The sequence below is a fragment of the Penicillium digitatum genome, chromosome 3 (assembly GCF_016767815.1).
Source record: "Penicillium digitatum chromosome 3, complete sequence".
Lineage (NCBI taxonomy): Eukaryota > Fungi > Ascomycota > Eurotiomycetes > Eurotiales > Aspergillaceae > Penicillium > Penicillium digitatum.
Window position 1 is genome coordinate 2,369,064 of NC_089386.1, and position 22,768 is coordinate 2,391,831.

At 48.1% G+C, this 22,768-nt stretch overlaps 11 protein-coding genes across 11 annotated transcripts; 5 read left to right on the forward strand and 6 right to left on the reverse strand.

Moving 5' to 3' along the window:
• Nucleotides 1-139: 139 nt before the first annotated feature.
• Nucleotides 140-715, forward strand: Pdw03_8397 (ribosome biogenesis protein SLX9-domain-containing protein; the record flags this gene model as incomplete). Its single annotated transcript, XM_014678053.1, has 2 exons — nt 140-142; nt 209-715. The coding sequence occupies 2 exons, from the start codon at nt 140-142 to the stop codon at nt 713-715; spliced, it is 510 nt and encodes a 169-aa protein (XP_014533539.1).
• Nucleotides 716-2,058: 1,343 nt separating this feature from the next.
• Pdw03_8398 (ATP-dependent Clp protease, putative) lies at nt 2,059-4,068 on the forward strand (the record flags this gene model as incomplete). Its single annotated transcript, XM_066101952.1, has 6 exons — nt 2,059-2,122; nt 2,169-2,207; nt 2,276-2,497; nt 2,560-3,807; nt 3,942-3,981; nt 4,050-4,068. The coding sequence occupies 6 exons, from the start codon at nt 2,059-2,061 to the stop codon at nt 4,066-4,068; spliced, it is 1,632 nt and encodes a 543-aa protein (XP_065957035.1).
• Nucleotides 4,069-4,362: 294 nt separating this feature from the next.
• Nucleotides 4,363-8,613, reverse strand: Pdw03_8399 (Chromo domain/shadow; the record flags this gene model as incomplete). Its single annotated transcript, XM_066101953.1, has 4 exons — nt 4,363-4,924; nt 4,983-5,332; nt 5,387-6,187; nt 6,244-8,613. 4 exons carry the CDS (start codon nt 8,611-8,613, stop codon nt 4,363-4,365), a joined length of 4,083 nt encoding a protein of 1,360 aa, XP_065957036.1.
• A 559-nt stretch (nt 8,614-9,172) lies between these two features.
• Pdw03_8400 (GTP-binding protein yptV1) lies at nt 9,173-10,078 on the forward strand (the record flags this gene model as incomplete). Its single annotated transcript, XM_014678056.1, has 5 exons — nt 9,173-9,193; nt 9,264-9,276; nt 9,387-9,776; nt 9,824-9,904; nt 9,954-10,078. The coding sequence occupies 5 exons, from the start codon at nt 9,173-9,175 to the stop codon at nt 10,076-10,078; spliced, it is 630 nt and encodes a 209-aa protein (XP_014533542.1).
• A 777-nt stretch (nt 10,079-10,855) lies between these two features.
• On the reverse strand, nt 10,856-12,307 carry Pdw03_8401 (Brix-domain-containing protein; the record flags this gene model as incomplete). The annotated part of the gene is made up of 3 exons (XM_014678057.2): nt 10,856-11,976; nt 12,034-12,046; nt 12,197-12,307. The coding sequence occupies 3 exons, from the start codon at nt 12,305-12,307 to the stop codon at nt 10,856-10,858; spliced, it is 1,245 nt and encodes a 414-aa protein (XP_014533543.2).
• Nucleotides 12,308-12,643: 336 nt separating this feature from the next.
• Nucleotides 12,644-13,795, reverse strand: Pdw03_8402 (60S ribosome biogenesis protein Brx1, putative; the record flags this gene model as incomplete). The annotated part of the gene is made up of 2 exons (XM_014678058.1): nt 12,644-13,493; nt 13,560-13,795. 2 exons carry the CDS (start codon nt 13,793-13,795, stop codon nt 12,644-12,646), a joined length of 1,086 nt encoding a protein of 361 aa, XP_014533544.1.
• Nucleotides 13,796-14,358: 563 nt separating this feature from the next.
• On the reverse strand, nt 14,359-15,613 carry Pdw03_8403 (PfkB; the record flags this gene model as incomplete). Its single annotated transcript, XM_066101954.1, has 7 exons — nt 14,359-14,533; nt 14,594-14,701; nt 14,755-14,816; nt 14,945-15,022; nt 15,095-15,180; nt 15,463-15,497; nt 15,567-15,613. 7 exons carry the CDS (start codon nt 15,611-15,613, stop codon nt 14,359-14,361), a joined length of 591 nt encoding a protein of 196 aa, XP_065957037.1.
• Nucleotides 15,614-16,502: 889 nt separating this feature from the next.
• Nucleotides 16,503-17,358, forward strand: Pdw03_8404 (uncharacterized protein; the record flags this gene model as incomplete). The annotated part of the gene is made up of 2 exons (XM_014678059.1): nt 16,503-16,589; nt 16,645-17,358. The coding sequence occupies 2 exons, from the start codon at nt 16,503-16,505 to the stop codon at nt 17,356-17,358; spliced, it is 801 nt and encodes a 266-aa protein (XP_014533545.1).
• An 811-nt stretch (nt 17,359-18,169) lies between these two features.
• On the forward strand, nt 18,170-18,662 carry Pdw03_8405 (uncharacterized protein; the record flags this gene model as incomplete). The annotated part of the gene is made up of 3 exons (XM_066101955.1): nt 18,170-18,250; nt 18,324-18,446; nt 18,501-18,662. 3 exons carry the CDS (start codon nt 18,170-18,172, stop codon nt 18,660-18,662), a joined length of 366 nt encoding a protein of 121 aa, XP_065957038.1.
• Nucleotides 18,663-19,128: 466 nt separating this feature from the next.
• Pdw03_8406 (uncharacterized protein) lies at nt 19,129-19,571 on the reverse strand (the record flags this gene model as incomplete). Its single annotated transcript, XM_066101956.1, has 3 exons — nt 19,129-19,282; nt 19,340-19,395; nt 19,494-19,571. 3 exons carry the CDS (start codon nt 19,569-19,571, stop codon nt 19,129-19,131), a joined length of 288 nt encoding a protein of 95 aa, XP_065957039.1.
• A 613-nt stretch (nt 19,572-20,184) lies between these two features.
• Nucleotides 20,185-22,583, reverse strand: Pdw03_8407 (ARS binding protein Abp2, putative; the record flags this gene model as incomplete). Its single annotated transcript, XM_014678061.2, has 2 exons — nt 20,185-21,891; nt 21,945-22,583. 2 exons carry the CDS (start codon nt 22,581-22,583, stop codon nt 20,185-20,187), a joined length of 2,346 nt encoding a protein of 781 aa, XP_014533547.2.
• Nucleotides 22,584-22,768: the final 185 nt, after the last annotated feature.

Sequence of the window (22,768 nt, forward strand, 5' to 3'; positions counted from 1 at the left end):
AAGAACCAAACAACGTTGAGTTCCTGGAAGAAAAGAGTGGAGAGAGTGGATGTAGGCGGTGAACAACTGGAGTCGGGGTTTTGCATTTCCCGTCGCAATTTCGTCTTTTCGTTGCTCGCTGCAGATCTCACGTGCCAACATGGTAAGCTGCAATTATGATTTATCTTGTTCCACTTTCACCCGGTTAATCATCGTTCTACCTTTATAGGCTCCCATCCGCAAACCAACGAGAACTGTTTCGGGCAGAGGCGCGATAGCCAAACCCAGTGTCTTCGGTGACGAATTTCGTACGAGCAAGAGGGATAAACGTCAGATCAAGCACGCTGCTCTCGTGTCTAAGATTGAGAAAAACTCCCAGAAGACTCCCAAGCGTCGACGAGCATCAAAAAAACTTGTTGCCAACCTCGAATCTTTGGCCGATGCCTTGCCGGAGGCTGAAGAATCCCATGATGCCGCCAGTCAGATGAATGTGATCAAGCAGAAGACATTGAGACACAAGCCAGGTGCCTTGAAGCGCCGGGAAAAACTCGAGAAATTGGAGCGGGACCGCTTTAACAAGAATCTGACCGAGTTGTCCAACATAACATCAGCCCCGGCTGCCAACAATGGCGAGACGAGCACCCAGTCGAACCCGACGGCTGGTCGGTGGTCGGCTCTCCGTAACTTCATCTCACAGACGATGGAACAGCAGCCTGTGTTCAAAACGAATAAATAAGGGGTAGTCGGGGCCCCCAAAAAAAGTTCCTCGGTCGGTGACCGGTCTACCACTGTGGTTGCTGTTAGCAGCGAAAACTTGTCCAACAGGTGAACCCTGGCAATAACGCGATAAACATGCATCCAGAGACTCCTAAATTTTGAGTTTTAACGAATACATTGGACTGTACGCGCTCAACCAAAACATGATCGAGCCACTTGCTTCTACCAGAGCTGAAAGGGGAATTCTACACCTGGTTTTAAGCAGGCCTTGCGGTTCAAAACATCCCTATATTCCCGGGGAATCAAACGCCGTGTGGGGCCACAGACGCCATTGAACAGCCCTCAGCCTTAGAAATCAATAACCAAAGGTCCATCATTGTCATGAAAGAGCTGCACCCAGCTTAGTATAGTTTTTAACTCTTTCCGCCCGTAGAAATCAGAACTGAATCTGCAACAGCCCAGACATTGAAAGCTGGGTCTCTAGCCAGCGTATTTTCTCAGGCACAATTCCGCCTAATCCCAATCCAGGCTGCTCAACCCTCTCCAGGAGATTGTAAGCTTCCTTGGAACTCATGTCTGCGCAGAAATGTAGAGTAGAATATCTTTGTCACCTTGGAAGAAACCTAGGCTCCTATGTACACATTTGCTTTAATTGAGATAACCTCCCATCTTGGCATCGCCCTCCACGGATCAAACTAGGGGGATTCGACATCTTGGCATTGTTGTTGACAGCCTACTGCTGTAAATCCTTGTGTTGCGTTAGTTTTATATCTTCGTGCAATCGCCAGATCGATAATGGGTTGATAGCGGTCTCGATTTTGTTCGTGTGAGCTGTGAGTGCTCCACTGGCCACCACATGGCGAAGTGTCCCCCTCCCCCACCCCCTGGGCCATATTTGAAGCAGCTGGAGGATCAGATCAGAAATAACTACGTAGGTGCAGGTCCTTCAAGAACCGTACCGAAAATTGTCACCGAATGTTCGACACATGGCTTCTTGGGCATGGGTGTCAGATCCCAACTTTACTACCAAAAACCATAGATCTAGTTGCTCCGTGGTTGAGTGTTGTCCCTCCAGTAGTACGGCTTGCAACCTTACTTGAGACATAGACATTTAAATCATCTCGTTTTTGCTTTTATTGCATCATTGACACACTGCATATGCATTGTAGTCAAAGTTATCCGTGAATAACCGGACCATCTGTTCGTCGGCCAGATGACTCATCAGATAAGATAACCTGCGGGGAAAGCTATCTGGTATCTAATTCATCGCGTTCCAATCCTCCGAGGTCCTTCCTTTAACTTATTCTTTCAGCACTCTTTATCCACCCGTATAACTCCTCTGTGACTTACTGGCGCTTCGAAATGCTGTGGCGGCATTTCCAGCGTCGCCTCCCGGCCACCTTGGCTCGTCGTGACGTTGTCCGGTGTCGGCTTCCTCAATCATGCAGTTGTTCAGCACGCCAACTGTCTAGCTCCTCCGCCACATTTCCGACATGGTCTCAATTTAACAGGTCAGAATTCACAAGCCAGCCATTTACTGGTAGTTATGAAACTGGAGTGCCTACTCCCGGGCCATTAGGATCAACCCCCGCCTTTGGCGCCCCCCGCATCACACCGAAAGTGTTAAAGCAATATCTCGACCAATATGTTGTCGGCCAGGATCGTGCAAAGAAAGTGCTCAGTGTCGCCGTGTACAATCACTACCAGCGCGTACAAGAGTTGGTGCGCCGGAAGGAAGAAGCAGCCGAGGCTCTCGCAAAGCGTCAGCGGAGGGAAGCACTTGAGATTCATCCCTTAGACGGTATGTCACCTACAAATTTTTGATGCATCGCTAAATTTCTGATTCACTCTTTGATAAAGCAGATAACATAGCAGATGATATTGCAGGCGCGCAAACGACCGCCAGCTTGCCTCAACCCCCCGAATCCCGCTCAAACACCCCCCTGGAGCAAGCAGATTTCGCCGATACGTCGCCGCTACACCTTGAAAAGTCCAATATCCTGTTACTTGGTCCGTCTGGGGTAGGAAAAACACTTATGGCGAAGACACTTGCTCGGATTCTTTCTGTGCCTTTCAGTATTTCTGACTGCACTGTGTTCACCCAAGCCGGTTACATCGGTGAGGACGCGGAAATGTGTGTTCACCGACTTTTGGCAGCTGCAGACTACAATGTAGAGCAGGCAGAGCGTGGAATTATCGTCCTTGATGAGGTGGACAAGATCGCAGCCGCGAAAGTTAGTCATGGTAAAGATGTCGGTGGTGAAGGAGTACAGCAGGCGCTTCTCAAGATCATTGAAGGCACAACCGTGCAGATCCAGGCCAAGCCAGAGAAGAATCCCCGCGCAACCAGTGCCCCGAATAGCTTTCCCTCCAACATTCCCTTCGGGAATGGGTCATTCCAACCTAACAACCCTAACCCAGCCGCCAAGGGAGAAGTGTACAATGTGCGCACGGATAACATTTTGTTTGTGTTCTCTGGCGCTTTCGTTGGACTGCATAAAGCTATCATGGATCGAATATCTCGTGGATCTATAGGCTTTGGTCAGCCAGTTCGGCCAACCTCAACCACTAGTGATTTCCCTGGCTCGCCAAATACCACTACCGACCAGCCACTTCTAATCCTCCCCGGGTCCGAGGAAGAAGCGCTGTATAAAAAGCACCTTCCATTCTTCTCCTCTGCCCCGCCGGCTGGCTCTGGCACCGAGCCTACTTTTTTCAATGCACTCGACCTGTTAACACCATCAGACCTACAAAGCTACGGCTTCATCCCTGAGTTGATTGGCCGGATTCCCATCACCGCCGCTCTCTCCGCACTGTCTCAACCCTTACTTATGCGCATCCTAACCGAACCCCGCAACTCCCTTCTAGCCCAGTACACGACCCTATTCTCTCTTTCAGGTATCGAGCTGCGCTTCACCACACCGGCACTCCATATAGTCGCCGGCAATGCCTTCACAATGGGCACTGGCGCACGCGCGCTGCGAACTGAGATGGAGACCATTCTTAGTGATGCCATGTTCGAGGCGCCCGGCTCGAGCGTGAAATTCGTCCTTGTGACCCAGGCTGTTGCTGAGCGCAAGGAACATCCCATCTACCTTGCCCGTGGACAGGGTGGGCGTTTCCATGCAATGATTTCTGCAGAGGAAAGCCAGTGGGACGCAAAGACTCGCGGGGGAAAGAAACACCAGAATCCAAAGACTAAGACGCAATATGACGCGGATGGCTCCAATGGGTCGTCCTTCCAGGAGTACCGGAATCGAGCGTCTGGTTTAGTGTAAGTAAAATGTATGCTTTCATCTCATTCCGGGCTACTATTTCTATCTTTTCGGGCGTTAATATTTTTCAAATCCCAGTTGCATTCGCGGCAATTAGCGTGCAGCTTAGCAAACTATACTTTTGGAAATTCCGAACTTTCGTAAGATAGGTTCTCCATTGCTAATCGCGCATTGGATTTTATTTTGAATGCAATTGGACAAAATTAGCATACTTGACTGCAAGTCTCCTGGTAGTCATTCATAGATTTTGGATTCATTTCATGGCCTCATAGATGCCTAGGCATGATAAGTACAAAAAAGAAAACGAAGGGGGTATCATAAAAGACTGTGCAAAAAGAGGAAGAAGAATGTGAGCACAATCATAATCTGCTTCAGTCAAATTTCGCAAAGATCACTTGTAGGGAGCAGCGTATTTGTTCGCGCCATTGCCATTGCCGTTCGGGTTGCATGTGAAGGTAGACTGAATAGCGGCATTGGATTTGTGAGAGGTCCAGTTAGGCGTCTGAGGTGTGGTCACAGTCATCGGGGTAGCTACTTGGCTAGTAGAAGGCCGTTGCTTGGAAATGCCTGACAGGTAGGCCATGAGGGCCGCCGAGTCTATTTTGAACCGTTTGAAGAAATGGCCGAAACCAGCTCGCATGACGGTCATATGGCCCCATTTTCCCCACCGTGGCCCAGTGAGAGGACCGAAAGACGTGACAGCGACGAAATTCCGGAAACGTGGTATGTTAATCAATGACCATCCTGCGAATAATTCGATAAGATGGTCCGCGTCGCGTTCAGCTTTGTTCTTGATTTTGAGGGTATGGTGCTCTGTACGAGTACCGTATTCATCAAGAGAGAGTGCGATGATGTTGCTTTTTGAGTTGGGGTGTAGACTAGCTTTATCGAACAAGTCCACGCGAGGATCCGTGACGTTGTTCTTGATGATCAAGGTGTAGATGAGCAGTAGGCTACATTAGTGTTTGTTAGAAGCTTGACCCGAATAGTGATAAAAAGGTAATGACATACAGTCCATGATCTTGCGAGAAATTCTCATCGCCCAGTCTCGTTTCGATCCATTCAAGTATCCCGGGGGGAAACATCAACGTCCACGATTTGCGTTTGTGTTTGTTTGCACCCCGAATCCATTGAAGAGTGACCGCAACTCCTTTGAGGTCTGTCAACATGTCTTCTGTGAGAAGTATGACACCGCCATGTGGAAAGATGCGTAGATGGTAGTCAGTGGGCGAACAAAAACGGGGATCAAGTAATTCGAGTGGTCTTTGAATGCGAACAATCCAGAAATTGAACGAGCTGAAAGGAAGCACAGAACTGAGTGGAGGATCTAACGTATCGTATCCGGCGAACGATTCGTGAAACTGCTCTCGATTAGTTGATTGACAATTTTTAACGTGTAGATGCTGATCACATACTATGGCCACACCCTGTCTGCTATTCTGCACAAATTTTGCCCAATCTCTGGGGCTTTCGCTTGTGAAAACAATTTTCTCATGGTACCTCAAGAGCAGCTGCAGAAACTGCAGTTCCTGCCGTGCTTCTTGGCTGTCTTGGGGAAAGTGCAAATAGAAAATTCCTGCCTTCGATAATTTTCCACCTTCTTGGATTGCCGCAAGTTCTTCCACATTGATTTTGCGGGCTCTCATGATCCCTTCGGCCGCTTGGCCCAACTGAACTCCTTGAACTGCGATATTATTTTGTTGCTGGGTGTGAGCGGAAATTGAAATGTCCTTTAGTTCACTCGCGAGTGGGAAGGTTTGGACCCGTGCTAGGGCTGGCATTTCTCGTGGTTGCAAGGATCCACTCATCCTCATATCACGGTGGAACTTGGACCGTTCTAAAGAACTGCCAGACTCCAGGCTTCCATCTGCAGTAGCAGGCTCATTTCGCAGTGAAAGCGATGTATCAGGCAAAAAGCCAAGCGATTGTCCACTAGATTGGCCAGGTCTACTTGAGCCTAGAACTTCGATCGGTGCGAGCATAGTGCGAGCGGCAACGAGTAGAGGAATGCCGGGTGGCACTTCATCCTTGGGACGTGGAAATTCGAATTCCTTGGAGCCACGTGACCACGCAACCCAGGCAAGTTTGCTTAGCCCATTAGGATAGTGAATGGCGATGAGGTCGTCCTTTCGCAGATCTTCTGCTAGATGAAACAGGTTTTCGTTAGTGTCGCTGAAGCCTTCGACCCAGCCGGTACTCAGCACAGAATTTGTCGGCTATGGCGAATGTTAGCATTCTATAAAAGAAACAAATACTCGGATCTGATACTCACACTAGATTCGCACAATCTTTCATAGTCTCTGACTGTGCACAGGTGCTTAAACCATATCTCAACTTGGTTTGTTCTCGAGTTCTTAGCCAAGATCAGAGACGATTGTGCCTTCGAGCTGGTGCCACATAATCTGAAAGCACCGAGAGGTCTCTTGCTGGGTCCGATAAACACGTGGACAAGAATTTCCCCCAGTGCCCTATTGCAAAAGTATTTACTAATCCTAATGCAACCGGGCGCCCAGCAATCACGCACCGGCATTCTTGCAATTTGGGCCGCGATGGAAAGGCTGGGTTGAGCAGATGCTCCAGCTCTAGGTTCGGTGGGAGCAAATGACTGAGCATGGGCTAGTTGGTTTCCATTTAACCCGATTGAGTCTGAAGATCTTGACGTAACCCGAGAATGGGTTGGGGATGGGCTACGAGGCGCGTAATGATCCCCCATACCACGCAAAGAAGACCTCGACGGTCGACCCGGGGGCGATGACTGTCGAAAGGGCGATGACCTTCGAGAAGACGGTGACCGTGGCCGACGAGAGGGCGATGACCATCGAGGGAGTGGGGAACGTGATCTTCGGAAGGGCGGTGATCGACGAAATGGTGGTGACCGACGAGAGAGCTCTGACGGTCGGTATGTATCGGCCACCACCGTGTTGTTAGGCCGCCTGGTTGAGTTTGGTTTATAGCTGTCCCAGCCTCGGACTGTCTCGCGGGTGATCTGTGAGTCTCGATTCTCAGTATGCATCTCAGAATTAACCATCGCACGGGGCATAGTTGGAATGGCTGGCGACTGAGTTTTAGGGCTAGAACCGTTGAACGCAGCAGGTTTAATTGAAGTAGCCTCCGCACGGGCTCCTGGAAGAACAAAAGAGGGAAATACCGAGCTCGTCGAGGCCGAAGGAATGGTAGGCCTGTCGATATTGGCACATGATGGGGGGCGTGGATAAGGAGATGGTGAGGGTGCAGTAAGGGTAGATGTTGACCGCTCAGCCGGATTCGTCAAAGCGGCCTCACCTGGCGGCGAGAAAGTAGAAACAACAGTATCTACAGAATCGGCAGGCTTGATGAGGTTGGCCTGTAAAAGGGGCTTTGATTGGGTAGCTGGTGGAGACATAGAAGTAGTAGAACCTACAGGACCAACTAGTCTCTCTGGATTCGACAGTGCACTGGGATCAGAAAACACAGGCGACGAGGAAACTAACGCGGTGGAGCCCAAGTTCGAAGAGCGATGCACCGGGGGAGCCAACACTGATGAGGGTGCGAGAGGAACAGCTTTCTCGAGCTGCTTTGCAGCTTTGCCTTTTATTTCACCAGTTTGTGGCGTTGGTGGACCGGCCAAACTGACAGTAATCTCAGAAGCGGATTGATTTTGGGCTCTCGGGGACTTGGGACTTGTTACAGATGAGCCCGCGGCTGTGGTGGTGAAGCCTATGTTCATCCTTGGTGCAAATTCAGAAGGTCTCCTCAGCTCCATTTGTGACAAATCCGGTGCTCGTTCACCCCATTTGTGATCACGGTAGGCGCGCTTGGCCCCCGGGCCCGTACCAAAGGAAGACAATGTTGGCTTTGCTGCTTGGGGGGGGGTTATCTGGCGTGCCGGGTATTTTTGCTTGGCACCAAGTTTCTTGGCGAGCTGAGAAAGTCGCGATGTTGAAAGCTTGTTTGGGGTTGTTGATTCCGTTTGTGCAATCAAGGTTGCTGATCCTGGAGGCTCGATCCAGTTTGTTTGCGCACTGGAGGTAACTAATCTCGGAGGTGCTCTTGGTTGCAGCGATTGGCGAGTCGTCGCATTCTTTGATAGCGGTGGGGTTTCGGCTGAAACAAACAAGGCCAAAGCGGTGGAGTCCTGTGATAGGCGACTGGAAGCTCTGCGGGACGCAGTTCCTGCTTCGGGCCCATGGATGTCCGCGATATCAGGATGGGCTAGTTGATTTGATTCAGCTTGACAGAGGCTTCTCTGTCGTGCCCTTTGCTTTCGTTTGCGCCTTCGGTCTTCTTTTCGCTTCTTTGTCTTCTTCTCCAACAAAGCCATATGCTTTTCCCATGCCTTAAGATTGAAGGAAGGTATCCTGCCCTCCAAGATTTGCCTTTTTTTCTCTTCCCACCCATTTAGTGTCTCTTCCGAAGAAAACATTTCCCTTGGCTCCCAACTGCACCTGTCCATGCTGTACCCAGTCCACTCGACCAAATACTGAGTGACATAAATACCTTCATCATCCTCAGAGTCTGGATCAACGTAAAGCCTCCGTTCCGCATGGATGTCATTCACGAGGTACTCTGCTTCCGCTTCACTTTCTGCGGTAGATGCCAGCGAGTCGGCATCACCGATTCCACTTCGGTCAGAGGTATTTTCCATTTCAGAATCAGATGCCATTATATTCGTCTGGCAATTGAGTCAACAAATGTTTCATTGTGTAACGTTCAATGCTCAAGGTGCAAGCGAGACAGTGCTCTCGGGATGTAACTTTGTCGGGGCTTCGGGGATGTGAAGATAGATCCAATGCATACCGTATTTTATATTGGATATGATAATGAGTAAAGCGAAAAAAGAAGCATTTAGATAATAGCAAAGGCAAGACAAGCAAGAATAAGAGTAAGAAAGTCATTAGTTACTGCCAATTGATTCAAGATACCGCCCGCGCATCAAAGACCAACCCAACCCACGTGATATTCACGCTAAGCCACAATGGGTGGGCACGATTAAGGAGAGACACTCGGCCCAGGTATCACCAACTATCCCCTGCTCATTATCTATTACTTGCTGTGTGTGCGCTCCCCTAGATTTCTTTCTACCTGCTGCAAGCTCAGTACTGACATATCTGACTTTCGCCCTCTCAAGTCTCCAAGTACACTCCTCAGCCTTCACTTCCCCGCCACGTTTACCTGTACTTCGATACCACCTTTCGAGCTTTACTAGCTCGATCACATTCAAAATGGCCAACGATGAATATGACGTGAGTTGATTTCGGATGATGAGCTTCTTCATGTCTCGGAAATATATGCTGATGATGAGGTCTCCCGCAGTTTCTCTTCAAAGGTAACGTCGCCACCTCATGCTGATGCCCGCCCGTCTTATCCACTACCCCCCCTGTGCTCCCTTCCCAATAGACCTCGAGGCTGACCGCGGAGATGTTATGGAGTGAATAGTGGTGCTTATCGGTGACTCTGGTGTTGGTAAATCTAACCTCTTGAGTCGTTTCACCCGCAACGAATTCAACCTGGACTCGAAGTCAACGATCGGTGTGGAGTTCGCGACCCGGTCTATTCAAGTCGACTCGAAGACAATCAAGGCACAAATTTGGGATACCGCTGGTCAGGAGCGCTACCGTGCGATTACTTCTGCCTACTACCGTGGCGCTGTCGGCGCCCTCCTCGTTTACGATATTAGCAAGCACCAGACCTACGAGAACGTTAACCGGTGGTTGAAGGAACTACGGGATCATGCCGATTCGAACATCGTCATCATGCTTGTTGGTAACAAGAGCGATTTGCGCCACCTGCGTGCGGTCCCCACAGAGGAGGCTAAGCAGTTCGCCAGTACGTTTCCCGACAATCGGTTTCAATGTGTCGCTAACATTAAGTAGGCGAGAACAACCTTTCATTCATCGAGACCTCCGCGCTTGATGCCAGCAACGTTGAACTGGCATTCCAGAACATCCTTACAGGTTGGTTGTTAATTCTTTGGAGTTTGGTATAGAACGCTAATTTCGATAGAAATCTACCGCATCGTCTCCAGCAAGGCTCTCGACAACGGAGAGGGTGGCCAGCAGGTTCTCGACCGCCGTCCCGTTATCGACCCCAGCAAGCAAGACAGTGAGCAGAAGCCGGGCTGCTGCTAGATTACCATTCGCAAGGATGATGCACCGACTGCCACGACTCTTCTTTTGTTATGTGACATTGAAATGGTCTTGATCTGTGTTGGAGTCTGAAATTCGACGGCTGCAAAGATGATACACAGGCGGGATCTGTTAGAAACCACACGGGAAGATAGGGGTCTACTTTACCGGAATTGATGTTACCAGCTGCCAGATTCCCCTTCTTCAGTCCTTTTTTTTTTGTTCGTTTTTCCCGTGGCCTTCAACGAAATTGATCCCTTTTTTTTCTGCTCGCCCAACTGGTGTGCTTGATATGTTTCTACGATGGTGAACACAGCTTGGTTGGGCGTCTTAACATTGCGGCTGCGTGGCTTTTGTATGAAGATTCTCCAATTCCTATATTCATTCCACTCCTTTTTCTTGGCAGTAGAACTGTACAGTGCTGTAGTGCAAAGTCAACAAGGAGACAGTGCCAATGCCTCTAAACATCAAGACAGGGTTCATGTGCTCCACAAGGCAATTGGTTTATCCGGGCCAGCCTTTTCCACATAGCCCCGTATTGATAATTAGCGCCTGTGTCCTGGGACGACACCTGCCAGGGGAGTACAAAATAGGCATTTATTTACGGTTTATAGTGCTGACAGAGGGCTCTTGCATTTTGAAAATCTGCGAGAGTAACCATATACTTTTTTGTCACCTTTAATGTGATCAAGGGTGGAACCAATGTGAAACCGCAAAGAGAAAGCCCATAAACAAGTGTGTTTTATTCCGATGAATTCGAAAGGTCCATTGACACAAGTTCTAGTCTAGGACAATGCCCATGTCACGACCAGCTACTGCAGATCGAAATTCCCCAACCTCAAGCCCACGTTCATTCATGACATAATCCAACGTGTCGCCAAATGTTTCACCGTTGTTGCGGAACCATTCCCCTAAAGACCAGACAAACTCCTCTACCTGTTCCTTCAACAAAGCATGGTCGCGCAGCCATAGTATCTGACCGGGATCGAGCTTCAGCATGTCCTGCATAATATAGTAATGTGGGATCTCGTCACCCCAGCCTTCATACCCTGGGTCATGGGAAAGGTCATTGCGAAAGCGAGATCGGAATTTGGCTGGTGACTCAGCATAGTTTCTCGAATGAGCTGTGTGGAAGTATTGTTGAATGGAGGCCTCAGGGCCCATCTGAAACAGGGAGTGATCATGCGAAGAAAGAGAAGTAGTTGAAGGAGATGGATAATTCAGGTGTATGTTGAACGAGAGTTGCTGGCTGCTGTCTGGATAACGCTTGCGGAATTTGCGTTGGATAGTCCCATTACTAGGACATATATAATTCTGGACAATATCACCCATGACGAGGCGCAAATCCTCAATCTCGGCCAGCTCTTGGGTGGACCAGTTGTGGAGCAACTGAGCGCGCTCCAACACCACATGGCGAAGACAGCGAGAATGGCGATCATAAACACTAGAATGGAATGCACGGTGGTACAGCCATAGCCGGTAGACTGCGCGGCGCAGCCGTAATCGCTCATCGTTGGTGAGCGATCGACGATTCTCGAAGTCTATCTTCCATTTCTTGAACGGGTAGATCGTCTCCCATTTTCGCGCTACCACACCAAGCTGGATAACTTGTTTCAAAAGAGGATCAGATATAGGCGCGTGTCTGATAATATGAGCAGGCTGGCTCTCATTTTGCGTTAGAACTTGAATGATATCTTCGAGGGGACCGAATTCGGTCTCCGCAGCTCTGGCTAGGATGTGCAGTTTGCTTGTTGAGTTGAGGACGCGGTGAAGTCGACGGCAGATGACTGATAAATTTAAGACATCGGCGACTGAGTCGCATGAGCGAAATACATGGAGCAGAAGCTCCGCTGCAAGCTGATCAATTCGCATGATGGAAATGTCTACTCCGTACGCTGATGCTGGAAAGATCAACAGCATTAGAATGACTCATAGAGTGTCAATAAGCGGTGACTAACCAAGCGAGAGGTTCTTGTAATTTGTATCAAGTAGTTCGAAAGAAAAAGGACGTTAAATCTTTGAGTATTTATGTATGAACCAAGTTGAAAAGTGTTGTCACGAATTGAAGTGATCAACACCCGTGAACTTGTCGCGCGTACGGTGGACCTATTGGACACAGACCCCGCCGTTGGGGCTAATAGAAGCAAGAGACAGCGTGGGATGAAGAGTAGACATGTTGGAAGAGCAATCTCCTTGTAGCCATTTAGGGCTAGCCAACCAAAAAGATGCCATGATAGATTGTGTCAGGAGGCAAAGGCAGACGGGGGCTTTAAATGGCGCTTAGCTAATGTTGCCCCTTGTCGGCGTTCACAGGATCCAACCAATCTGCCTTCAAGTTATATTAAAGACTAAGCTCTCCACTCCGTAGATGGATGGCATTGAAACTATCGAATGAAACGAAACAGATATAAATAATCAACTTTTGAAATTAACCAGGATGAGACTTTGCCCCGACGCCTTAACAGATCATGATGAAAGCGTTGCATCAAATATACACATGTAGTCGAAACATCATCCCGAGGGATATCAAGTCTAGAAATAGCACGACGAAACAAAAAGATTAATCCCCTATGCAAACAGCTTCCTTGTGTCCAACGCATCCACCTTCCGCACAGAGTTCTCGGACAGTCCCAGATCGGAGCGTTTGGCCACCCGATCAGTCTGGCCATCTCGGCGCTGGGAGTAACGGCCAGCCTTGCCCTGTCGGATGTCGCTACGGACTTGGTTGGGACTGACGTACTCCTTGTTCTCGTAGATAACGGGTCCACCAAAGCTGCCTTCGAGAATGACAATGGGGGTCAGAACGAAGCGGGGACCAATCTCGACCAGAGAAACTTCAGGCAGGGCGTTGTCCTTGCCCTTCGGTACGGGCTTAATAGTCTCCTCGCCGTCCTTCTTCTTGCCAGGCTCAGACTCGCGGATCTCATAGACGCGAATCCAGATCTTCCCATCCACTCCAAAAATTCCAATGATGCGGTCGACGAATGGCTTCATGCCTCTGACACCACGCTTGGGCACACAGAAAACTCCGCGCAGCATCTCCCGAACAAGCGCACGGTATTCACTACCAGGGGCACCCATATCCGGGCCTTGCTCATCGAAGGAGCGATCGAACACAACCAAGCCGCGGCCGCCCTTTAGGCAATTCCCTGCGAATCCAGCACCGAGCTCGCCCATTGTGTGCAGGTTGTTGAGATGGAACTTAATGGTGGGTCCATTGGGAGGGCGTGAAAGCCAGAGATAAAGATCCTGGCCGTTCTTCTTGGCCTCGAGGAAGAAGATAACGTTGCAGGAATGCAGGTCGGCAAGAGAGTTCAGGAGGAGGTTGTATCCGGCAGCCTTCTTTTTCGTATCGAGCTTGGTCTCTTTGTAGGTATGGGGCAGGAGGCCGCAAATATCGGACATTAGGTGTCGGTGGCTAGTGAAAAGTAAATTGTCAAATCAGTGAAACCATTCAGCAGATCCAAAGGCGCAATGTTCATACCGGTAGGAAGCGCCTCTGGAGGTCAAGATGAGTACTCGGGTCTTGGGCATGAATCCAGAAGCAAGCTGCTTCTTCACAACCTCAGCCGCCTCGCCCTCGTCGGACTCTTCCTCTTCGCTATCGGTGGTGTCGTCCTCCGCATTGAGGAGCTCCTCCATCTCGATGTCCTCGTCTGAGATATCCTCGGTGGGCTGTCTAGCCGCCTTCTTTGAAACACTCTTGTAAACTGATGCCATCGTGACTGTTGATTGTGTCAAAAATGGAGTTGAAATTAATTGCGCAAAAGAAGGCCGAGATCAAAAAGTTGACGGCAGAATATTTTTTGTTCTCCACCGCCCTGAGCCTTGCTGTGTCACGTGCCAAGTGGGCTACGAGTTAATTTGCCGTCGTTAACCACCCTATTTTCCTGCCAAAACATTCCAATGTGGTAAAAGATCAAGTTTATTTGTTGCTATCTTACACAACCTTGCTTCACTGATTCATTGTAGAAAATGTGATTCACTAGTACTAAAATTTTGTTTCAAATTATCTACCTGAAAGTTTACCTGCCTATTCTCACTCTAAAAAAGTAGGCTGAAATCCAATGGACCAAAAAGTCTCGTGTCAAGAAATATTGTACACATCGTCCCACAGCTGTACCTGATTCTATATGAAAACTGAGTATCAAACTACTTAGATTGCGGCTGTGTTCATTCTAAAATGTCAACAAGGTTAATTGCAACATGGTGCAATGATGGAGGTTTAACCTTGGTTTGGTTAGTTTGGAGATCTGACAGAATTCCTTCAAGCAAAGGACAATTTAGTATGACGGAAATCCCAACGCTCTTTGCAGGTTTGCGAAGCCTTCTTGAGCAACCTTCAAGCCGGCAACAATATTTGCAAATTCCAATCTCTTTCGGAAATCCCAATCTTGGCCCCGATAGACGAGACCGTATAGCAAGCCAGCAATAAATGTATCCCCAGCTCCGATGGTGCTGTAGACTATCAGTATGGTAAAATTTGTACTCTAGTGCATCGAGAAGGTTAAAACTCACTCAACGACTCCCATATCTTCAGTATGCGCCTGGACATGAGCAAAGTTGCCAGTCCTTGGTTCGAGTGCTGCAGCCCCGGTATGACCCCAAGTACAGCACAGCAAGGATCTGTAAACGATAGGTTAGATGATTTCTCTGGGAATTTATGTGGTAAAGCCTACGCTCGGCTTGTCTTCAATGATTGATCCCGCAAGCAATACTCAGCGTATGTATATCCATTGTTCTGCTCAGCTGTTAGTTGTGCTTGGAAAAAGTCGACAATAATCTTATTTGGGCCCAGCCCTTCGAGTAGATAACAACGTCTGCCGCGTCTGCAAGCTCCTGCAATCCTGGTCGACCTGGCTTTTCTACCTCAACACTAATTTCCGCCCCTGGAAAATGCTTCCGGAGATAAAGAATACATTCCAGTGTTACATCTGGTGCACGGCCCTAAGTCCAAGTTAGCACGGTTTGTGACCTTGATTCGCGATGGGCTAAGCAACTCGCCAATATTTAACGCACCTCAAAATGAAACCATGGCCGATCAGTTACGGAACGTAGGGGCTCAACAGCAGTTGAGAACTCAGTGCGAGTCATTTCGGGCAGCTCTTTTTAATTGACAATCGTCCTGCTGCCGGTGGCCTGACTCATTATGATGAAACTGGAGGCTGGCTCTCTGAAATTCTCTCGGTAAATGCAACTATCCAGCCGAACCATATTCCATAAGCTTGATTGGATCTGCTGAGATACCGCCGATGTTTTGGAGGGAAGCACGGTAATGAGATTTAGGGATGGTTTGGCACTCGACGGCCCGTATTGTAACAGTTGGCCAAGAACTTCGAGAGTATTTGGGCAATTCCCACCACGCCGGCGACTGATCCTGGACGCACGAAGCTTCTCATCCTCACCTGGATAATGGGGGACTCTGTCCGAAATTTGTGAATATCAGACTCTCAAATGCTAGCAACTTCAAGGCACAGCAGAAATAACTCACGTTAAAATTGTGTCAAGGTAGCACACCCCTATAGCTACTAGAGTCATATTGCTGGTTCTGGCCAGAAGCTAACTCCGTTTAAAATGACGAGGAGTTAGAATTGTGAATTGATCGTTCATTTAATCAGTGCTATTGATCGAGTCGAGGATGCCTGCGGTTCTTCAAGTTAGGTCCATGGGCACGGGTCTACTTGAGGGTGAATTAGTCAGCATTTCTTAACTGTGGCCTACCAGCGTCTGTGTCGAAATCCACGGCTGGCGTGTGTGTGCTTTGTATCACAATGATGTTTGGCTTGGCATCAAAAATAATTTCGAAGTTTTGTAGTACCACACATAGTCCACAGTGAGTCATAATATTTACCAAATAGCCTATTTCCATGCAGCCAGTAACTATCATGAACCTTTAGTTCTACATCCCCTGATTGCCACTGAGACGACTAGTCCCTCGATACAAGTCTAATTAGGGTAGCATTCATCATGTGATCAGCATATGAAGCGCACGTGCCAATTAATGCCCGCTGCGCACCTTGACACAACGACCAGAGCATCTACTTCTCTTTGCATGCTTTCTAAGAAGTTACAAGGTAAAAAGGGAAGAAGGCCTCTTTTTCAATATTTTTACTGAAATGTGAACCTTTAAGTCCATTGATGTGCGTCGCTCAAAGTAAAGGTATCAAGAAGGAGGCGGGAGACCGCAGGATGAAATTGACTTTGAACAAGGCAAACTAGGAGGCATGCGATCTACAGACATCTTATTGTCTCTTACGTTTGTAAAATATAAAGCGAGCATTGATGTGGCTGGCAAACACTTTGCATGTCCAACTGATCTTTTGTATCCCATGCCAGTTATATAATCGATTAACACTGTTCATGGATCCTACTAGTATCCTCACCACCTCATCTATATCATTCTGTCACTGAGACTATCTCTTCAGCCATGGGCCAGCGGAACAAAGTTTTAGAGACCGACACCCCAACTGCAAAATTCCTCTACACAATCATCAAGCAGTTGGACCTGAAGTCGGTCAGTTTATTGCCCAACCATTGACTATTGATTGATTTAACCTTGAATTTGATAGGTCGATTGGAATCGGGTAGCCTCTGATGTTGAAGTCTCTAATGGTCACGCTGCTCGTATGAGGTATTCCCGCTTCCGACAGCAGATGGAAGGAACCACGGGGGCAAACAAACCAAAGCGAAAGAGCAAGAAGGCAAAGACCATCGAACCCCCTGCTGAGATGCAAGGCATTTTCCCAATGGCCCCGCCACTCATGATGCCCACCATTGAATCAAGTGATTCTTCACTTCCGGGGAACCCTTTTGTAAAGTGTGAACCGGGCACTGAAGGTAACACAAATTTACAGAGCTTAATGCATCATCCTCCACATTTCATGTCGGAGACTAGCACTGAAGGACATTATTACTTTCCTCAGGATTTTGCCTCAATGCAGTTTCAGCTGGCGTCAAGCATACCATCTGGGATACCGTCACCCAGTCCAACATCATCGTCCTTCCTGAATCCATACCAGTTCCCAACCGTGTCAGCCGGTTACCCTTATTCATCACCCAGCACTCAATCTGGCTTCGAAATGCCGGAGTTTGGCCAATTGCAACCTTTCACGAATCACTTCCCAACCATTGGCTGGATACCATGTCCCCCTGCTCGCCAGGGTGGTCCGATTGTCAAAGTCGAAGACGAACAGCAGACTGAGGAGGAATTACCAAGTACTGGTAACCAAGAAGTTCAAGCAGATCAGCATGTTATTGTCAAAGTTGAAAAGATCGATGATTAACCAGGCTTCGTTGGAGACTAGAAGGGCCTCGTCCAAATTTTCATTAGTTATTATGACTCGTTATTACCATCAAGTATGCTGATTTAGTCTTGATGTTCTCTCCGACTTGCATGATGTAAGCGTAGTTTGTTTACGTCTCCTATTAAGAGCTTCAGACAGTGCAAAGAAAATCGAGACTCACCATACTGTTAAACAACACACGCCATATGACTTACCTTTAAAAATTCAAATCCAGTAAGCTCGCTCGTTATTGTGAAACATTCCATCAAGGCATGGATTTTGTCATCTACAGGGAAGAACTTGAACAGCTTACAGAGTCTGCAGAATCTTGTCTCATGGTCAAATTAAAAGACGCATTCACTAGGTTGTATACTATTAGCTATTTGGACATAGTGGGTATGCATGCCAGCCCGCGTTTCATGGCTGTCACGAATGAAGTGCTGCACCATCTCGATTGTTATCAACACTCGGCGAAGAGAAGCCAAATATGGGGTTTTGATTAAAAGTATAACGCAAGCTCATGTCACCATGACAGTCTGCCGAAAGGCTAGCTGTGGAACAAACAGTAAGGGTCAAAATAGATGTTGCTATTGCTAGATTGATGAAAGAGCTTGTTTGAATTTAAGTCGAGGGCAATGAGTCGCTAAGCAATCGACATTGAATTCCACAGGGGGGACAACGGGCTAAGCCATCTCCCGGGTGATTTGTCACTTGTGATCGTTTTTATTTCTACCCAGAATTTGATTTATCTTCACAAGCATCTACTTTTATTGAACAAGCTCGGATAGTTCCTTCCATGATCGCCAATGCAATGCCTTTCTACAAAAACAAGTGTCCTGACAAGGAGTACCTAGATTCGATCAAGAAACATACCGATAGGGAAACAAACAAGGTACGATGTGTCGAGAACTTCATTGAGACTTTGACTTGAACCCACAGTTGACATACTAAAACTCGCGTCGCAGGTCAATCTCGCGCTCGTGGCCAACGACTTGAGCTATGTTAGCGGAAAGTCGTTTTACAAGAAGTATACCAAGCTGAAGAAAGCACACAATCTGACCAAAGATCACATCTATGGCAATGAGAAAGTAAGCCGATCGAGCAGCCAGAGAGCTCTTCCACTAAGGCGGCGCCTACGAAAGTGCCTCAGACCCGCAAAGGGAACCGCCGAGATCACAAAGAGCGTCCTGGATATTATGAACGAGCACATCAAGGCATCTGCAGAGCAGTGCGATGCATTGCTGAAGGGCAAAAGCTCGGAGAGGGATAGCAATAACGAAGCTTCACCCGCCGAGTTTTCGTGATAGAGGTCTTCGGTGTGCGAAGGTTGAAAATTTCAGCCGGGGAATAGGGACCTAGGAGATGATAGTGTCTAAATTAACATGTGCTCCACTTCAACGGGAAACACATCTTGTAGAGAGGCGTTGCTAGGAGCTTCGGAAGCGCAATTCTGGACCTTCAAGTACTTGGCTAGCAGGTCCTCTGAAAGTAACTAGACCGAGTGAAAACATTTAGTAGATGTGAAACTAGATATCATCGATGCCCCTGCGCTGGATTTGAATAGTCAAAATTCATAGTAAACTAAGTGGCCGGCTAGATAGCAACCAAGCTAGCAAACATCGAAGACTGCAAATTAACAAGGACTCGAAGATGCTGACCTTCAATCTCCAAGCAAAAAGGTGTGCCGTGAGCTCAATGTGTAAAATAACGAAAGCTCAGTGCTATGGATAGGAGTGATGGCAATGCATCAAGCTCTAAAGCGCTTCTCAACTAGGCAATGGTACAATTTGAATCTTCGAAGATTACGATAGGGCCGACGTGATCGGCCGTGATGGACTGCCAGGAAGGATCTCCGGGGAGTTCGGGATACTTGTCAGAGCGCTCGAACTCTTTGGCGTTCTTCATAATGCTGAAGTAGTATTTCCTGCTGCTGGTTGTCAACAATTGCAACAAAACTCAAAGCATGGCTAAAAGAGCTTACGCCGCTTCGGGGCTCATATTAACGCCAACATCGAGTGAGACGTTGTCCCAGTTGATCTGTCATAACCAGTAACATTAGCATTTAGAATTGGACGTAGGGATTATGAACTTGGAGATATTGTGTAAAACCTGGGCTGGAATTGAGGGCTGCATACCTTTCCCTTCTGAGAATTTTCCACACAGGTCAGAAGAAAGGCTATGGCCTGCTCCTCAGGTGTGTTGACGGAAGTCATTCTGGTGCGATTATGAGAATGAGTTGGTCGATGTTTCTTTGATGTGGCGAGACACTCGATGGTAGAAGTTTAATAGCTGGGATGGGAGAGGAGCGATGAAGGAGGCAAGGTCCTCAATTTTCTTTCGATGGCCCTTTGACGCGTTTCGCTCTCGGCGAGTCGATGTTAGCTTCTTATCAAAATAGCATCCCTCATTCTGTGTACATCTTTGCCTAACAAAAAACCTTTCTTGGCCCAAGTACTATAATAAATGATATTTGGCAAGAGCATTTTGCAAGAAACGTTGAAGGCATTTTTTTCTGGACGACAATGAAGATAGGGACTTAGAAATATTCAAACCAAATGAGTCAAAATCCCCCATCCACAGCTCCTGATGTAGCATGCATTTCCTATGTGGCATCAGTCCAAACGAATCTCAAGATGGCCTTAGAACAGGAGCAGAAATGATAAATTTCATTCTTAAAGTGCAAGCTAACAGCAGGATGGAGCTTATCAAAGGGGTATCCTATCAATTGAACAGCAAAGAAACTTGCAAAGGGTATATCACAAATGGGTAGAAAAATAGTGCTAAGATCTTGAAATAGCTCTAACAGAGATTTTTGGTTGACAGGCGTTATATGTCTGCCATAACGGATTCCACAATCTTTCGCTTGTACTGTGACAAAGCCTGGTCCTTTTTCTGCATCTGAGCACGGAGTCTTGCGTAACGCTGCTTCCATGTTGCCTCAGAAACAGGCTGGCTGGGATCATCTTCATCAAAATCAAGGTTCACAGGTTGATTGGTGTCCTTATTCTCACGACTCAGACCGGGAATCGCGTTTGAATGGCCAGACGCACCCATACCTCCTGTACTAGGATTCATATCTGTGAGCGTGATTTGCATCGAAAACTGGTTTGAAGTTTTGTACTCATGGGAGACGATATATTGAATCTCAGCAAATGATTCTTTAGAGGTTGGGACACCCATTTTTTCATCGCTGCTTGAGATGACATGTTCAACCTTGATAGCAAGAGACCCTGGATTAGTGCCTATGAATCCGAAATGGTGACCAAGGCCAAGGTGAAAGACAAGTAGCAGTGAAGGAGTTCCAAGTTGGAACCTTGAGTACAATGAAGACAAATTCATCACCATCGCCGAAGCCAGGGCACCCGCCTCGTCGGGCACGAGGGTCGCTGTCCGCCCTGTTAGCCTAGCACGTAGAAGCTCTGCAGAAAGTGCATGAATAATGTCATCGATGGAGGGACTCGGGGTAGTGACCGCATTACTTTGCCCGCTGAAGGAAGATGTTTGAGTAGTGATACCAGTCTTTGGAGCACCTGTAGTTGGATATTGGCGAGAACCAATGGGTCCTTCAGACTCGGAAATCACAACCCCTTTCACACCATTGACTACTAGTCTTGGCGGAGTGGCAAGTCGAACAGGCGCCCCCAAATGTTGAGGAACCTGCAATTGAAGTTTATTGGGCCTCCCCTGAGAGATAGATATTGGAGGTTGATTGCGAGATGGAGTCTGAAACATTCGGGCCGGATTTCTGTCATGGGCGAGTGAAAGAGGCTGGACATTAGGGTTAGGCGCCTGTGATATTTCCCGATTAGGGTTGGGCGTCTGTAATATTTCCCGATTAGGGTTGACCTGGAACGTAGAAAAAGAACCAGATGATGACCCTCTATTTGGTGGCCTTCCTCGGCCTTTCCCAGCTGAGAATCCGTTGCTGTTCGGCCAAGCAGATGATACTGCAGGCCCGTGTCGTCTCCTAGAACGGCTCTTTTCACTGGTTGACGGAGTGACTGCCGACCGTGGTTCCGCAGACATGAGGACATCTGATGGTAGATGACTACGTGGAACGATGGCGGACTGCGGGTAATTAGTAGGAGAGGTATCCCGTTCTGGGAGTCTCCAGCGTGTATCATGACTTTGCTGATCCGGCCCTGAACCATTTGGAAACATTGAGGTAGCCGCTATCCAGGGGTCATTTTGTTCCATATCATCAGGAAATGCACTGAATGGAATCGCACTTGGTGGGAATGTCACCGAGTGGGAGTGGAAACTACCCTGCTGTAGGGCACCAACAGATGTATCCAACTGGGGCCGCTTGATTGCTTTGTCTTCCTCAGTGTACCTATCCTCGACCCTTTTCCTTCCCCGCTTTGGTTTCCATTGTGGCACAAGCGCCCTGAGTGCGAGGTCTTCTTCCAATAACACACCATCACGGGATTCGCTGACAAACGGACCAGATGGCGGGAGTTGTGTATAGTAAGAATGGGGCAGGCCCATACAATATTCAAAGAAAGCATCAATGTGCATAGCACGCATCCAACGCTAAACGACATTAGCACGACGAGTATGGGTTGAAATTTTGAGGGCAGATGTACCTTGAGCCGGACAGTGTACTGTTGCACCTTCTGGGTGCTTTGTTTCTTTTCAATACAGGGTGGTTCTACACCCAATTCGATTGCTAACTGAATCCATGTCTTCAACTCTTCATTTTGCAACCGCCTTCGAATGAGCCCGAATAGGGTAAAGATGTTGAAGCTCTTTCCGTCACTCCGCGGTAGACACCGAAAGGTCTTTCGCAGATCTGATGTGTCAACCGAGGATGGAACATTTGGATTGCAGTATAAGATAAATGAGACATAGGCATCATCAATCGTCTCGTCAGTGATATCCCGTGATGGAAGAACTCGGGATTCTGCGTGATCGGCGGGGTCTTTTGTCGGCTGATGGCGAAGATGATCCAAAACTGGCGGGGACATGGATGTCCCAGAGTGATTGGCTGATGATGGGGGTATAGCAGAACGCATGCCTCTCGGCGAGGACTGTAAGCTCCTCGGGGTTTCTCTTCGATGTAAGGGAGGCGACTTGTCGATATCTATCTGGCTACGAGCACTTCCCAAAGAGGGGGAGGCACTCTGCAACGTCGATTCCAAGGTTGAAGGATATCGCGCATATTGTTGAATGACCATTTGCGGTCCGCCGAGCTCACCACGGCTCGAGCGATCGGTGGAGTCCATTATAATTGGAAATGATGTTTCCCTCTGAATTCGGAGTGACAGACCTCTAGATTTAAGTGTAGAACAGAGCTAGACATGGGATGCAGGGAAACAATTATGCGGATTGTAGGTCGCATAGGCAGGTCGTCATTGTCGTCAAATCAGGAGCCTCGGCTTGGATGTAGGCTATCTTCAACACAAAATGT